This window comes from Notolepis coatsorum (assembly GCF_963971535.1).
Source record: "Notolepis coatsorum genome assembly, chromosome: 14".
NCBI classification, from domain to species: domain Eukaryota; kingdom Metazoa; phylum Chordata; class Actinopteri; order Aulopiformes; family Paralepididae; genus Notolepis; species Notolepis coatsorum.
The window spans coordinates 71,832,904-71,850,686 of record NC_140178.1 but is presented as its reverse complement, the minus strand read 5'-3'; the positions used below and the strand labels follow the sequence as shown (position 1 = coordinate 71,850,686).

The 17,783-nt window shown below is 41.7% G+C and overlaps 2 protein-coding genes across 2 annotated transcripts; one reads left to right on the top strand and one right to left on the bottom strand.

Annotated features, from left to right (window-relative positions):
• Positions 1–1,702: 1,702 nt before the first annotated feature.
• LOC311239795 (uncharacterized protein) lies at positions 1,703–5,672 on the bottom strand. Its single transcript, XM_084328239.1, has 2 exons — positions 5,333–5,672; positions 1,703–5,090 (listed from the first exon to the last, which is right to left on the bottom strand). Exons 1-2 carry the CDS (start codon positions 5,496–5,498, stop codon positions 3,895–3,897), a joined length of 1,362 nt encoding a protein of 453 aa, XP_084184365.1. The 5' UTR covers positions 5,499–5,672; the 3' UTR covers positions 1,703–3,894.
• Positions 5,673–6,304: 632 nt separating this feature from the next.
• LOC311241232 (methionine-R-sulfoxide reductase B1-A-like) lies at positions 6,305–14,894 on the top strand. Its single transcript, XM_084329988.1, has 4 exons — positions 6,305–6,437; positions 10,418–10,560; positions 10,669–10,783; positions 11,875–14,894. Exons 1-4 carry the CDS (start codon positions 6,383–6,385, stop codon positions 11,892–11,894), a joined length of 333 nt encoding a protein of 110 aa, XP_084186114.1. The 5' UTR covers positions 6,305–6,382; the 3' UTR covers positions 11,895–14,894.
• The last annotated feature ends 2,889 nt before the right edge of the window (positions 14,895–17,783 follow it).

Genomic DNA, 17,783 nt, shown 5'->3' with positions numbered 1-17,783 from the left:
ATGAGTGACATGTAAACTCTTCCCCATTTTTATTGGGATCTCCTGGAATACCCTTAAAGACTCCATGGGGGTCCACAGCGGATCATCAGTCATTGACTATCAGGGTGAGACAGTGGCCTAATTAAACAATTGAGTCACACGTTTAAAATAATTGCCCAGATATGGACACATAAAGTTGAATGTCTCGCTCTCATTTGGTTACATTTCAAAAGTAGCTATTTTTTTTAACATCATGCCGGAGAGTGTGGACAGTTTAAAGGGGCTGATGCTTTATAACCAACATTCCCTTTAACACAGCAGAACCCCTTGTGTATTTGGAATTAATAGAATATTAACTCAGTAGTTAGGATGGAATTTCAAGATGGAAAGCAAGTCAATACATTGCAAAAAATGCAACAGCAATGGTCGCTTCTCACCAATAGATGTCGCCAAAACAAATAGAAATATGGATCTTGCAGATTACCACTTTAACTTTCAGTGGTTTTGTTGACATGAAGCCTAGTTACCTCTGCCAAGGACTTCCAAGAACTGTGTAAACAAGATATCTCAAAAAGCAATAGGCAGATTGCCATCAAATCTGCTGTGAACATTCAGTCACCTGTTACTCCCATGCCCCATGACAGTTCATTCAATATCGGTGAACATGCACCTCTCTTCTATAGCTATAATTGGAGAAAGAGTCCTCAAATTCGCAATGTCACCTGGATGTAACAATGCTGACTTTGTGGAGCATAAAATGTTGAGTTTAGTTATCACAACCAAATGAGGTTTATATTTCACTATTGCCAACAAGTCTGAACAGACCTGTCTCAAACCCTGCCCCTTTTCTTGATCCTCCAATCACAGCTGTCGCTTACCTCTGACTTCCTCGTACAAACTTTGTTTGTACGAGGAAGTCAGAGGTAAGCGACAGCTGTGATTGGAGGATCAAGAAAAGAGGGCAGGGTTTTGAGACAGGTCCGGCATGGTTTTATAGGGACACTAGGGACATGTCCCTACCAAAGCCGCGGAAACACAAAATGTCTCTACAGTAAGGGCACTGGTACAATTTCAGCAAAAGTGTAGGATAACAAGTACTGCACTTGTGATAAACAGGCAGGCCACTCTTAACACTGAGTCTTGAAGTAGGACACATATGTTACATAAGTGTTTCATGTCTGCAAGTAGTTTGATATTGTCAATCATTTCACTTTTACTTTAGGTGGTGAGTGGGCAAAATGCCTCAAAAAAAAAAAACAGAAAATGGAAATTTTTTCCCTTTTTGCTAAAGCAGCAGACCTTATGTGAATACTGTATATTTCAGTTAGTTAGTTAATTATATAGATTTGTTATATTGTTTACACTGCTTGTTTTTACTACCTGTACCTCCCCTCCCCCATGTTGCTATGATGCCTGAATTTCCCCAAGTGGATCAATAAAGGAATATCTTATCTTATTGCTGAGGTACAGCCTGGGATATTCAGCTCTGCTTAAATAATGTGAGTAAATAACGTAAATAACATGAACACTGTGTCATGATTGGTCGAAAACCTTCCGGTCTGAAGAGCATTTCCAGGGGAAGACAGCTTCCTCTTCTCAAATTCGAACAGGCTGAATTCATAGAATCTGCCAGGCATTCCATTAAGTCACATCCATGAGGTTAATTAGAAAAAAGAAAAAAAAGATCAGCATACAATTAAAAATAACTCCTATAAAAAAATACTTGAAAACATTCACTTCTTTTTATTTGTGAATTATGTAATAAGATAATAAGTGTGTATGTACATGAGTAGGCTACTGATGTACACACACTAATTTCCCCTTAGAATGAAATGTTCCATATTCATTCATAGGACGGCCATTTTGCTCTTATGTCATGCTCAGGTTGGGATTCCTATGGTCAATAAGCAAAGCAGTATGGAGAAACAATTATTATTCTCCATATTTTAGTTCTAAAGCATGAGAAAGGTGTGGGTTATTATAGGGTGGGTCTGATAACTTTAGACCAGGGCTCAGGAACCATTTACCTTTTTTATCAGTTGCACATTTTTAAAGAGCCACAGCTAGGTTTACACTTTAATGTATTACAAATGTTACCATTTTATGTATTAACTACTGTATTGGAAGACCCACTGGAACTATAAGTTACAGTATGCTACAATATCATAAATGTAATGTCCTGCAGGAAGTCAATTTGCAAGGCCACCATACAGCAAAATGATGCATGTAATAGACAACAGTAGGCCGCGTGAATATTTTAGGCAACCAACTTGTGTTTAGCGTTTCTCTGATTGGCCAATACGCCCATGTGACCACGGCAGCGCGAGAGAGCTGCAGCGCGGAAATAGGCTGTCTATTGCCTCGCGCTGCAGCGCGGAAATAGGCTGTCTATTGCCATTCTCTAAGACAAACTCTAACCTTAACCAGCTCCTTAACAGCGCCTAAACTTAACCCTTCTAACCTTAAGCAACTCCGAAACAATGCCTAACCTTAACCAACTCCGAAACAATGCTTAAAGTTATGCCTAAACTTAACGGCGAAAGAATGCGAATGCACGTTAAAAAAAAAAAAAAAAAATTGAAGGGAATAGAACTTTGCCAGGATCCACAGCAATGCAGCGCTGCCAATTGAGCTAGTTCTGGATAGTGAAAAATGGGGGATTACTGCTACATAATGCTGCCGCAACGGAGCTCCGCCCGCTCTGCTGCTGCCGCGTCGCCGCGGGGGCGTGGCTAGACGCAAGTTGGGCGTGGTTAGACACAAGTTGGTTGCCTTTAATATTTAGGCCAGTAGCCCACATAAACAACATTCACCTGTTAACCATCGGTCCAGTCTTTATGTGCCAGAGTTGCACACGTTTTGCTATCTAACATGGTAGCCAGCGGCCACTTGAAAATGAGCCATTTGATGGAGCTTGACCTGAAAATGTAATTAAAATCCAGCTTTCTCCCCTCACTTATGTATAAGCAAAATGCTGCCATCAATCATATTAAGCCAGAGAAGATAGACATGTCTTGTTTTTAAAAAGGTTAATGGTATAAGACTATATAAATTAATAGCTATGCTATGTAGCCTGGGTTTTCTTTATTCTTGTGAACTGTTGAACATTGGTGAGCCATATGATATCTGGAAAAGAGCCACAAATAGACCCCCTGATCTAGACCCTAGTTTAGCTATAGGCTACTTATTCATTCAGCCATGCAGCTACTGCATACATTCAAACAATATGTTACATAATTTGAAGCACTCTCCATATGGTTTGGGGACCCCCAAATTATCTGGTGTGACCAACTGAAAATGTACAATAATAATAATAAAAACTGGCCAGTTACAGTATAAGAGTTAACAAAAAAGGATGAAATGTGCCGTTTAGTAGAACTCTAGACCTTACGGTAAATAATAGAATTTATTGGCCTACCAAGTTGAATAGTTAGTCACTAGAATATGAATCCTATGCAAACTTGCGTACAAACTCTACTCTATTAATATCAAAACACGTCATCTAGCCTTTAAAGGTAGAATCTGTAATGTTGTCAAACAGCCCTCTAGGCAAAACATGACAAGTTACTGCGTTTTGTTTACTTTTTCTTGTTTTTGTCTGATGTTTGGGTTGGATTTCAGTGGTTATGGGGGGTTGCCGCTACTGCTGGCCACACCTCAGGCTCTACCAAGAGGTCTGGAGACATTCACAGTATAATAAGTTACTAAATTCCAAACCCACATCAGACTGAAACAAAAAAAAAGTGAATAATAAATAAAGTAAAGCACAATACCAAGCAGGGCTATTTTGCCTAGATGTCGTTGTTTGAAGGCATTACCCATTATAACTTAAATAAGGGAAAGAGATAGATGTTATACATTATATAGGCTAGAATAGATGATAAGGCCTGACTCATCAATTTGACAAGAATACTGTCAGGAAGCAGTTTCTCTCTCGTGGATTTTCATGTGTTCTTTCAGATTTGGGGCAAATTTGTATCGCATACCACAGACATGGCAGCCATACGGCCTCTCTCCTGTATGTGTCCTCATGTGTCTTGTCATCTGTCCGTTTTGGCTAAAGTTTTTGCCGCATATTTTGCAGGAATAGGGTTTTTCACCTGAATGGTATCTCATGTGTGTTTTGAGGTGATTGCTGGTGCTAAAGAGTTTGCCACACAAACTACAGTGATAAGGTTTCTCCCCCGTATGGCTTCTCTTGTGAATAGTCAGATTCTGACTCTGGCTGAACGCTTTCCCACAAATGTCGCAGTGATAAGGTTTCTCCCCCGAGTGGGTTCTTGCATGGATTACAAGATGCTCTTTTCGGACAAAGGCTTTGCCACAGTCCTGGCATGTGAATGGTTTTACCCCTGTGTGTATCTTTGAGTGCGCAGTCAGAAAATGAGTTTTCGAAAATGTTTTACCGCAAACATCACAAAAATGGGTTTTACTGTGAGCAGCTTGTAGATGACCTATCAACTCCTCTGACGACTGGAATGCCTTACCACAAACATTGCAATCGTGTGTCTTGTCGTGCATTTTGATGTGCTTCATTAAAGAACCTATATATTGAAAGGCCTTGCCACACAGATGGCAGAAACTTTGGTCACTTTGAGCTTTTTCTTGGGAGTTAGGGTAAGGCAACTTTGTGGGTTCCACCTGCTTATTGCTGTCCATTTGTCTCTTTAATACCTTTGCTTTCTTCAACTTCTGTTTGTTGGAACTTGTCTGAGTTTTACTCTCAACCCAGTCATCATCACTGTCACCCTTATCACTCTGGGTCCACTTGGAGGGAAATGGGTGAGATCCAGAGTCTGGTTGGTCACTTTCTCCAATAGCAGGAGGGAAATCTGCCTCCATTTCTGCACTGACGTCAAATTCCTCCTCTTCTTCTTCTTTAATCTCTGATATTTCAAAGTCTGTCTGAATTGTGCAGTAGTTCCAGTCATCGTCCTCCACAGTAACGTCAGTTTGAGAGGTTCCTGGGCTCTCATACCCTGGAATGGGATCAGACTCTTCTTCCTTTGCAGTTGACGGCGAAGCCTCCTCCGAGTTCTGCTCAAATAGGTTCTGCTGCAGACTGAGGTTCGCTTCCTCTTTGACGACCGTGCCACCGGCCTGTATGGGGTCTACAAATAGAGAGGAGACGGAGGGTAAAGTTAGTGAGCGGGCCATTGTTTGTATTACATACCGCAAGCTAGCGAGTTAGCTACACGTTATTGAATATAGTTAGCTTAGGATAATAACGTGTTATCCTCCTCAAACCAGCAGCCTCGCACATTCCAAGTTCTTAACGCCACCTGTCTTAATGCCACCAGTTATTTTTCGATTGTTAATGCCGTTAATTGTAGCCCTGCTAAGAGTCACAGACCTGTTCTTTCTCTGAGGAGGCTCAGCTCCTTCCGCAGTAGGCCGATCTCATCTCTCGAACGAGAAACTTCAACCTGATACAAAGCTATCGTTTGCTCAACTTCTCCAAATATCTCCACGGCTGCCGCGGACAGTCGCTCGCTCACAAACGCCTTCAGTCGAATCATTGTGGACAATGTCGCTCATGGATGGAAAGGTGTGCGGCATGCAGCATGCATGTCTATGAATTCTTGTTGTTGAGCCTCCCTCCACCACAAACTATTGAGCGAAGGAGACAGCTAGCGAGTAGGCCAGGGTATATCTGCAGTGCCGCAACGGAACCCGAACGCGGAACTGCAACTACTCCGTTGGTAAAAGACTACTGTGTGTGAGCGTTCGACGGGGTGTTGTTGGGCGGGGCTCCCCGTAAAACCCGGAAGTAGTCAGTTTGTGCTGTTTATCTTTACCCCTAACGCGCAACACGGAACACAGAAATGCAAATGCTGTCGAGTCCTCACTGCTTGTAAAAAAAAATAAACAGCACAAACGGACTACTTCCGGGTTTTACGGGAAACAACACACAGTACAATAAGCTGCGCGTCTGATCCTGATGAATTGAAAATGGGGGACCCTGATGTAAACAAGACGAAAGTCTTTCTCTGGTCTGCATCCCCTTAACAATTGTGTGTATTGAGCTGTACTGTATTGTACCCATTCTACAATCTGTTAATAAAGTTTTCAATCAATCAATTCAATCAATCAATCAATCAATCTCTACATTTCGTAGCCGCATTTCTGCAGACCCCTCTCTGATTGGTTGAACTCCATTTCTGCAGACCCCTCTCTGATTGGTTGAGCGAAGCCCCTCTCTGGTACGCGCTTGGTTTGCGTACTGCAGATATGCTATTGGGAGTAAGCAGCTAGCTCGGTGGCGACATCTTGTGGCCGAAATGTGAAGACGTGGTTGTGTCACGTGGCGTCACTGACTTGACCTGCTAAACGAGTTGTTGGCCAAATAACAACGCTACAGCAGAATCCATTAGCTGAAGTAACGTGTCAGAATTGATCCGGAATGTCGTTTTGCTCTTTCTCCAGCGGAGAGGTCTTCAAAGACCACTTTCAAACAGGTTTGTCTCTTTATGTCTACTATTTGGCGATATTCTTTAGGGGGAAACTGGCTATATTAACGTTAGTCTGATAACTGAACTAACGGTAGAACACTAGCTAGCTAACCTAACGTTAACTAAGTTTGCGGAATGCTAAAAACAAATCGCCAGTGCAATGAATGGACACATTTCGCCTCTATAGGTCGGAGTAAAATGTTTATCATCTTTGCCAAAAGTTACACAGGTAAGCCATCACAAACTTGAATACTTATGGTATATATGGCAGTCTCTTACCTTACAGGCTTGAGCCAGCAAGGTGTTGTAAGTCACTGTTACACAACACTGTTACAAAAGCCGCCTGTGAGAACTTCATGTCCGATTTTAAGTTATAATCCACATTTTCAAGAAACCCAGCGTCATCTAATTTGTGATTTGGGAACTGGGGATTCCTTCAGTCCATTCAAAACGTACTTGCACTTAGATTCGATTCCAGATTAAATGTATTGTCATTATACAGATTGATTGATTGATTGAAAACTTTATTAACAGATTGCAGAATGGGTACAGTACAGTACAGCTCAATACATACAATTGTCAGGGGACCCTGATGGAAACAAGACAAACGTCTTTCTCAGGTCTGCATCCCCTTAACAATTGTATGTATTGAGCCGTACTGTATTGTACCCATTCTGCAATCTGTTAAATAAAGTTTTCATTCATTCATTCATTCATTAAGGGGATGCAGACCAGAGAAAGACTTTCGTCTTGTTTACATCAGGGTCCCCCATTTTCAATTCATCGTAACATATATGACATACATGACATACAGATAGATAGTACTGCTACATCTATACATTTATGACATACCAGATTTGCAATTACAGTACTGTTTGTGATACAAAAAGAGTAAAAAAAAAAGAGTATATACATTTGACGTAGAAACTGTACATTGGATTGGGTAGGTGGGGGTGGGGGGGGACTGTACATTGGAGGTGGGTGGGTGGGGGGGGGGGTTGGGTAGGAGTGGGGGGGGGGGGGTTGGGTAGGAGGGGTGGGTGGGGGACACTGTACAACTGTACAAACAAAACTGTACATTGGATTATTGACAAGACCATACTTGGTAATTTACTGTACATTGGAGGGGGTTGTGTTCGGACATTTATAGGGGCCAGTTTCGAGTTGCAGTCTCCCTTAGGTGTTTTTTGAGAGTGTTTTTGAAAGTGGGTAGTGATTCACATTCCTTTACAGCTTTGGGTAGGGCGTTCCACATTGATGTGGCATAATTGCGAAACGTGTTTAGTCCCTTGTTTGAGCCGAATCTGGGTTTAACATGATTTGTGGAGCTCCCTCTGGTGTTGTGATCGTGGTATTCACTGACCTTTGGGAAGTATTTTGTCATGTACATGGGTACCTTGGTCGTGTAGTGTATCTTGTAGACCAGGCCCATTGCAAGTTGCTGTACTCTGTCGTCTACTCTAAGCCATCCTAGGTTGTCAAAGTGAGCAGGGGTGAGGTGGGTTCTAGGAGTAAGGTCAAGCAGTAGTCTGACCAGTTTGTTTTGAGATGTTTGTAATTTTGTTTTTAGCGCCTTTGAGGTGCTTTGGTACCATCAGGTGCAAGCATAGTCGTAGTACCCTTGAATGAGTGCTCCTGCTAGAGTCTTCAGGGTATTCTTGTTTACCAGTGAGGAGATCCGGTACAAGAATCGAGTTCGTTGGTTGACTTTTTTTATTACATTGGATGCCATTTTGTCACCGGAAAGATTTGCCTCTAGGATGGAACCCAGGTAGGTAATATCTTCTTTCCTTGTGACAATATTGTCACCCACTGTAACTGAGAAGCCGTCGGTCTTGCTGAGTTTGTTATTTGAACCGAAGAGAATGGACTCTGTTTTGCCCATGTGTAATGATAGTTTGTTATCAGCGAGCCATATGCAGATTTTGCCTAGTTCTGAGCTGAGGGTTTTTTCAACCTGTAACTTGTTCTTGTCAGAGACCAGCAGGGCTGAGTCGTCCGCAAACAGGAACAAGTTGCAGTCACAAGCTGACGACATGTCATTTGCATAAATTAGGAACAGTAGCGGACCTAGTATGCTTCCTTGTGGAACACCACAGCTTACTGTGAGGGGGGGGGGGGGGGTAGGGTACCGTTTACCTCCACCATCTGCTCTCTCCCCTCCAGGTAGGATTGCATCCAGCTCACTGATAGACTATCAAAACCAATTGCTTTTAGCTTGTCAATCAGAATGGTGTGATTGACAGTGTCGAAGGCCTTTTGTAGGTCCAGCATGACCATGCCGCAGTATTTGCCCGCGTCCACCTCTTGTTTGATGTGGTCGTTTAAATAGAGAAGGCATGTGTCAGTGGAGTGGGATGTTCTGAAGCCAGATTGGAATTCGTAGATTCGATTTTTTTTCCGCAAGGTATTTTTCGACCTGTTCGTATACAATTTTTTCCATGACTTTCGAGATGGAGGTAAGGATAGAAACAGGGCGGTAGTTGCCTGGGTCTAATTTACTGCCTTTTTTGTGCAGAGGGGTCACTCTCGCCATTTTGAAGTCCTTGGGGACGTGTCCCTGTTTTATGGAGAGGTTTATTATGTGTGTGATGACTGGGGTGATGGCGGCTGCTGAGTCTCTGAGGAATTTGGAGGGGATGTTGTCATGGCCCGTGGCCTTGTTGGGTTGGAGGGCGCTCAGTTTTTCCAAAGTTCACGTGGTTTGTTTTTGTTTTCCTCAGTTTTGTCATTGATGAAATTCTTTTTTGCTGTTTTGATCATGGAGTTTACATCATTTCTTAGTCTGTTTCTTTCCAGTTTGAGTTCAGTCACGTGGGCTTGGAGTTCACTGCTCGTGCTTATGGTAAGCTTTGACTGACTTTTACGAAACTCAGAGCATTTTTTGTCTCTGGTTTTCATAGCGGTCGGTCAGTATTTCAGCGTGCATCCACGGCTCCGCGCAATCTTTTACCCTGGTGGTTCTTAGGGGGGCCATGTTGTTTAGTATCGTTGAAAATGTGGTTTTGAAGCCAAGCCATGTTTCTTCAACCAGTGTACCATTGAGCTCATCTGACCAGTCCAGACTCTTCAGTTCAAGGTTAAAGGCCTCGCTAGAGTAGGTTTTGAGGTCTCTAGATGTGACTGTTTTGTGACAGCACAAGTACAGTACAACGGAAACAAGTTTGGCATCCAACCAGAGTGCAAATGTAACAGTAACGTACATTAAAGTGATACAGGTCTACTCTAAAGACATTATGGTAGTAACAAGTCATACTGGCCAGCGGTATAACTAGTAAGAGTATGGGGGTAAAGGTATATGTACAGATATAGATATAGTATCTACACAGGTATGTACAAATAATTATATGCAGGTATACAGACAGATGTGGATATAAATATATGTATATGGTACATACAGCATTATTGTACGCTATCATACAGAGTTATATGGGTTATATGCAGGATTGCAGGTGTATACATAGGTAGCCTTTATAGAAAGGATTATATGCAGGTATATTCATATGGATATACAGTAAATATGAATATATATATATAATATATACAGTATATTTAGCATTATTCTACATGCTATCATACAGAGCTATTTGGATAGACTATAGTTTGAGGTAGATAGTTATGATTATAGATTTAGGCAGTTGTAGACAGTGAAAGCCGTAGGCAGGTATGAATTGAGTATAGGCAACAGAGTTAAAAGTTTGTACAGTATGGGTGACAGAGCCATAGAGTATACACTAAACGTTAACTTTGTGAATGTTCACAAGTACTGATCGAGCTCTCTTAAGCTAATAGTAATAATGTGAATTATGTTGTAGGGTTGGTTTTCTGCTTATACACTGACTGTGTCTGTGATACAGCACTAACAACGATTATTAGTGCATAAATTGGTGGCAAGCTTGTTGCAGAACCAGACAAAATGTGCCTCCAAATAGCTGTATGACTCACTGTTGTCATGTATAGCACCGACCTCTCTAATCTCTCCACAGGGCAATATGTGTGCACCAAGTGTGGCCACCAGCTGTTCTCCAGCCGGTCAAAGTTCGAGCACTCTTCCCCCTGGCCTGCCTTCACGGAGACCGTCCATGAGGATAGCGTGTCCAAACACGAGGAGAGGCCTGGGGCGTATAAGGTGACATCCTTAGATATGCAGTAAATTTTTTACACTAACATGCTCGACATGGATTCTGTAGAGCAGGATGTTGATCAGTACTACTGATGTTGCTGTGATGTGTTCCAGGTGCGGTGTGGGAAGTGTGGAAATGGACTGGGCCATGAGTTTGTCAATGACGGGCCAGCCAGGGGACAGTCACGCTTCTGAATATTCAGCAGCTCATTGAAGTTCGTCCCTAAAGGTATAATAGTTGGGGGGCTATCAAGTTGTTTCCCAAATCCCAACACATCAGCCCATAGCATGTTGTTGTTAAAGGAACACGCCAAACATTATGGGCAATGTGCGCAGCTTTCCCTCTCTGCATTCAGTAGAAAGTTATCCGGCCGCAAGCTAGCCTAGCTTAGCTCAAATGAATGGAAGCGGATAAGGACCACTAGCCTATCTTAAATCCAGGAGAGGTGTTTTTGGCCAACAGTTAGGCTAGCTGGTCTATATCCGCTTCCGTTCATTTGTGTTAAGCTAAGCTAGCATATGCCACCAGGTAGCTTTCTGCTGAACGCACTGAGAGGAAATTAGTATCTATCTCCTTGTCTTTTTCTTTTAAACAATATTTGTATTGGATTTTACAGTACACAAGTCATATTTTCATTGCCATCAATTATTTTGAGTTCCTTTTCTCCAAGTGTACACAAATATACACACATACCCCCCTCCCCCTATCTCTCTCTTAACATCTTTAAGTCCACATTTAGTGTTATCATATACAAATAATATGTATACATTCAATGGTACCTTTAGTCAAATATCTCGTACATAGGTACAAATAAATAAAAAATCAAATAAAAATTACATCCTTACAACACCTTCAATAACATGCCTCCGCTCTCCCCCGGGGTCAACTGACCACGGGAGAGCACGGGGGGATTCCTCCTGTAGAAGCCCTCCTATATCTTCCCTTCTCAAGTATTCATTAAATGGTTTCCATATACCCTCGTAAACCTTTTGTTTCTGAGGATATATGTTATTCTCTCCATTGACATGCATTGTGCCATGTTCTTAATCCAAGCACCGATTGTAGGTGCGTAACATTTCTTCCAATTGAAAGCTATTGTTCGTTTTGCCTGCAGTATAGCAAAGTCCATACATTTGTATTGTTTGGTTCTCAGGTTGCCTTATCTATCTCCTTGTCTGACTGGAGAAGCATGTTGGCGTGTTCCTTTAATAATTTGCATTGATAAGAGGATAAACATTGACTGTAAGTATTACATTCTCTGTGTCCATCTCTCTCTCTCTCTCTCTCTCTCTCTCTCTCTCTCTCTCTTTCTCTCTCAGATAAGGTTGATGGACAGTAAGGTGAGCTGGTGAGAGGAGGTGAGCTGCTAGAGCTCTAGAATGTATAGATGCTCTCTGTGCTGCTGAAGGTGTGTGCAGTGGATGAAGTGTTCTGGGACAAAGCCCAGACTGGGACCTCCAGGACTCTGATGGAAAATTGCCTCACTGGACAGCAAGGACGGAGGACTCTCAACATGCTTTGTTATGCAATGAGCACCGCACAAACAACCAGATTAGCCTAATTCATGTTATTATATGTACAGGGTTCGCACAAGGTCCTTGAAGTGCTTAAAGTGCTTGATTTTTTAACAAAAAAAGTCAAGGCCTGGTATTCATTGAAAACAGCCAATTTTTTAACAAGTTGCTTAAAAAGTCCTTGAAATTCAAATCAACCATTCGCATTGAAAGTTTTGTTCATCCATGATAAAAGTGTAATTGTCGGAAATTGGTTTAAACCCTAAATATTTGATCAGATTCTTTCTATAAAAAACAGCATTTAACTCTTTAATGGCCAAGCCCGAGTATAGTCTGGTTTTGATCCTTTGATATTTTCCTTTGATCCCAGTTATATACGGTCAGCCGGAGCCATCTAGGTGTCTATGATTCATCTACCTACGTTGGAATTGCAAAGACGATCGAATATCACCAGGTGGCTGGAATGGCTTGGTGTGGATACACATTTTCCTTTTTTTTACTGCCTGGACAGAAAGACACAGCGATCGCCTCGACATTTTGTTGCCTGAAGCGTATTTCCCATATAAACGAGTATAGACATATACACTGGTAATCGCGATGGCGATGCGATCACTTGGAATTATTCTTTTTGGAATACCTTCTGGCTAAGGTAAGGTATATTCTATGTCTATTTTACCGAACCTGAAACATGTTTTTGTAACGATCACAGTTTTGTGTTTTACCAGACGTAAAACATGCTCAACAAACACGATCACAGTTTTGAGTTAAAGGTCCCATGTTTTGCTATTCCTTTCACTATTTGGGCAATGGTACACCATTCCTGTGAGTCTATGGAACACATCTGTAAGTTTTTTTTTCAAAATAATTCATTGTTTTGTATTTCTAATCAAGTACTCTAAAGCAGCATTTTTCCACTTCAAGATTTCAAGCTGTTTTGGGCTGGCTTTGAGTGACAGTCACCCACAGTCTGCACTGGCAGACAGAGAGAGACATAGAGAGATTGAGGGAGATACTAATTCATTTCGCCGCGGGGGGGCATAATCCCACAGGACAATGCATTAGTAACTTGTTTCAAATGGCAATATATACCCCTGTGAATATTATTGCACGGATTGGAATACGGGCGTGCGGGTGGGAGCGTGCACAATGATATTTTGCAGCAGGTTGACAGTGATATGCGAGTGCTCCCGACTGCGTGTGTGTGTTTCCCTGTGCGCGCGGTCGGGAGTGTGTGTGTAAATGCTCTGTGTCCCTCTATCTCTCTCTCGTTCTCTGCTCTCTCTGTCGGCACCCGCGCCACGTCAACCCGTTTGAGGAAGTGTCCGTATTTCCACTCGCTCTGTTGTTGAGCGAATGGTTGAGTGTGGCTACAACCATAGAGGGGGCGTTAGTTATGCAGATGAGAATTCTTGGACGTCACAGGTACGCGAAATTCAGAATAGCTTAGTTCAGTGAGGGAGGATCTCGTGAACTCGAGACTGGACTGATGAGCCAAAATGAGAATTAGAGACACAGACCCCATTGATACAACCCCACATTGCTAGAAAACAATGCTAAACACTGGAAAAGGCCATTTATAAGACACGGGACCTTTAAAACGACCCCCCCCCCCTTTGATAATTTTGTGAAGACACATATGTACATGGTATATACCTTTTTATTTGGGGCTTCAGGGGATCAACCAGAATGATTTAGGCTTATTGCATATAATGTGTTATATCTCACGATCTATGGAAAAAGACTGGATTATTCCGGAAATGGGGCGATGTTTAGCGTGTAACAAACTACAGTGTAGAAATGAGCTGATTAGTCAGTAATGGACTATGAGCAATGCCTTTAAAATGAGCCATACTAGTGCGGTTAGGTGGCCGAGCGGAGATTGCGTTCGTCACCAGCCCCGGAGCTGAGCTGGATTTGCCTGTTCGAATCCAGCTCACAGCTCCGGGGTTGTCACCAGCTTGGCTGGCCGTCTGCACTGATACAATTGGCTGTATCAGAGGGTGGGAGAAGCTGGCGGGGTGGGTCCGGGTCGTTGTAAACAGCGACTCCTACAGTTCGGTCGGGGCGCCTGCTAAGCGCGGATTGGACGTGAGGGGGATAGTGTGGTCCTCCCACACGCTACGCCCTCTCAATGAGAATCCGCGCTGCCAGGTGAAAAGAAGCGGTGATTGGCTGGACGTGTGTCGGAGGAAGCACGTGGTAGCCTCCACTCTCCCAGATGATCTGACTGTGGGGGGTAAGTGCGCAGCGATCAGGAAGGGACTGGGAATTGGCATACGACTAACATTGGGATGGGAGAAAATCGGAGGAAAATGGAGGGGGAAAAAGACAAAAAAAAAAAAAAAAAATGAGCCATACTATTGTCTCCATAGCTATAATACAGAACACACGATGGGTCTGCAAACATCGCTAAAATGGTCATTAACGCTGGCGCCAAACAGTGCAGATGGCAAAAGCTAGTGGCCGTGAATGAGTTAAAAGTGAATTGTATCCCTTTAAATGCCCTTTAAAAATTACAAATTGTGCTTGGAAAAGTACTTGAAAGTCCTTGAATTTCATTTTGCAATGTCTGGGAACCCTGTATGTAATAATTGTGTAGCTCGACATTCTCAAACACGAGGTGCATGTCAATTTTGTAATTTGTTGTAATTTTAAAGAAAACACCATACAAATTAATTTGTTGGTTTGTTAAATGCAGCAAATTAACTGTGAAGATATATATATTTTTTAAATCAAACAGTTTTACAGATTTGATCAACAACATTGTTACCAAACGTTGTTCACAATGATTGATATGTAAATCTAATAAATCTAATTTTATATGAGTGATGCACTGTGTCTTCTACATCACATTCTTGAATGTGGGTTTAATGGTTGATGCATTAGGTTTTAACAGACATACGATAACGTGTTTCTGTATTAATCCCCTTGGGGAAATTCTGGTGTCAGCAGCATGGGGGAGGGGGAAGTGAGGTACAGGCAGGGTAATAGAAATGATAATAGAATATAGATAATAAATATATCAGTAGAGGTAAAGAACAAGCTAAAATATGAATGAAAACGTATCAACATGCTCCTCATCTTGGCTAGCAGAGGGGGTGGGAGGGTGGTTTATTATATAATTCTATAATTATTTTACCCCTGGTCTATCATTCTTCTCTTAGATTTATTACTGGTGATAGTTATGGCACTCATGGCACTCATGTATGATAAGGTGGGTTAGTCTTCTCTACCAGATAGATGAAATGGGCATTGGTATCTGTTTACTTTTAAGGCCATTGATGGAAAATTGCCACCATATAACAATGATGCTAGATTGGAATTATGGACCTTATCTGACCTGCTCAAATGATTGGCATACACTTAAGGTCCCACGAGTTTAGTCAATTTGGTAAATCTGCTTTTTTATCTTTTCACCAGTTTTTCTCCTATTTATGCAAATGTATTTTTATCCTAATTACTTGTAATCTTGACGGCATTGCAAATGTCCCTTTTTTAGAATAAATAAAGGTTTCAATAATCTTTCTATACAACCACCCCCTGCTGAATGAACTGAACATTTCAAATCCATTGTATTCCTCTGACTCGATGAGTATAGTGCCATCATGTGACAGAAATTAAATCCATTAATTACAACGGTGGCGAGAAATATCACAACCACTTCCAACCTGCTGGTGAGTGGCAAAGTGTGAAGGTTCATGTGCCAAACTCAGGACGACATTTGAGAACCAATGCACAACACGTACCGTCTCATCATGTATATTCATATTCACCTCCTAAGCCCAAGTATCTCGTAACTGCTACAACTTTTCCCTTTTCTCCTAACAATGTGTGCTCAGAGTGTGGACATGAGCTGTTCTCCAGCACGTCAAACAGTAAAAGAAACTGTAACATATGAACTGTGATCACAGTAAGGCGAACAACCACCAATATATAACGATGGTGTTTTCAGAATGTTCGCTTTTCATGTACCTTTTTAAAAAATAACACATTTTCATGTAATTTATACCTAATGTAATTGAATGTAATCTTTTTGTGATTCTCACAATTCACTTTCAATTATTGTGGTCACAATTCGATTGACTGTAAAATATTTATTATCCAGGCAACTCGATAGATTATGTTCTTATATAACCTTTGTGTTACAAGACTTTCTGCATGGCTAATCTTGGCAATCTGTAGGATTTAGCAAGCTAATGATTTATAGTTCTAACATCATGAACAATTGTCACAAGACTGAAAACTGAAAAAAATTATAAAAAGTACGATTTTGGGGGGTTCTTTCCACCACCGCAACTGATGTTACATATTATAAATATACAGTATACCATATTGTGAATTTAAACAAACATTTCTATTAGATTAAAAAGGATATTAAGCTTTAACTAATTAAAAGGTGGGATTACCCACCACTACATATAGCCTGAACCTGCAGTAGGTTTACCAAAGACATCTAAGACACTAACCCTAGTGAATGAATGAAAACTTTATTTAACAGATTGCAGAATGGGTACAATACAGTACGGCTCAATACATACAATTGTTAAGGGGATGCAGACCAGAGAAAGACATTTGTCTTGTTTACATCAGGGTCCCCCATTTTCAATTCATAGTGACATTTATGACATACACAACATACATGACATCATGACATTTATGGCATAGGGACATACATGACATACAGGTATATAGTACTGTTACATTTGTGACATATATGATATGCAAATATACAGTACTGTTACCCATAGATCCTGACAGAGAGTATATGATGGGGAGGAGACTACATTAGGAGGGGGTGGGTGGGTGGGAGAGAAATATACATACGGTGGGGAGAGAATATATACATACGGTGGGGAGGAGACTGTACATTAGGAGGGGGTGGGTGGGTGGGAGAGAAATATACATACGGTGGGGACTGGGGAGAGAATACAGTTGTAATGGGAATTATCAAAGGACAAACGATGAGCCGTTTACATTAATCATTCTGAGTCATTATTAATAATAATAAGAAGGTTTATTTAATAAAGAAAGTTCATGACAGCGTGGCCACGCTGCCAGGCCAGTCACCCGCCAGAGACAGACATGTTTACCCCCTAGCGTCTGACAGGGGACTGACCCAGAGGCCTGGTCAGACATACAATTGAATACATGAAATGACGTAGAAGAAAACAAAATGGCTGGTTAGAGAAATTAATAATACGACTATGTTATGGCTAAGCCTGGAAGGAAAAACAGCTCCATCTTACAGTTCCCATGACCTTGGGTTATGGCTCTATGGCTGGTAGAAACAGCAACTTCGTTACGACTGAGAGAGAATGATAGAGTAATCTTAAAGAGACATACACACATTAACCAGTAAATCTGGTCAGACTGAAACTCAAGCTGTATGACATGATAAAACAACACAGATCCATAATGACATGATAATATTTCCACGACACAGTATATACATACGGTGGGGAGGAGACTGTCTATTAGGAGGGGGTGGGGGGGTGTGGACATTTACGGTGGCCAGTTTAGAATTGCAGCCTCCCGTAGGTGCTCTTTTAGAGCGGTTTTGAATGTGGGTAGGGATTCACATTCCTTTACACTAGCTTTGGGTAGGGCGTTCCACATTGATGTGGCATAATTGCTAAAGGTGTTTAGTCCCTTGTTTGAGTCAAATCTGGGTTTAACATGATTTGTTGAGCTTCCTCTGGTGTTGTGGTCGTGGT

What these genes read in the sequence shown, in the direction of transcription:
- LOC311239795 (XM_084328239.1), bottom strand. Translation starts at nt 5,498, where the DNA reads ATGATTCGACTGAAGGCGTTTGTGAGCGAGCGACTGTCCGCGGCAGCC. An exon ending in CCTCCTCAGAGAAAGAACAG is followed by an intron (nt 5,091 to 5,332) that starts GTCTGTGACTCT and finishes CTCTATTTGTAG; the next exon opens with ACCCCATACAGGCCGGTGGC.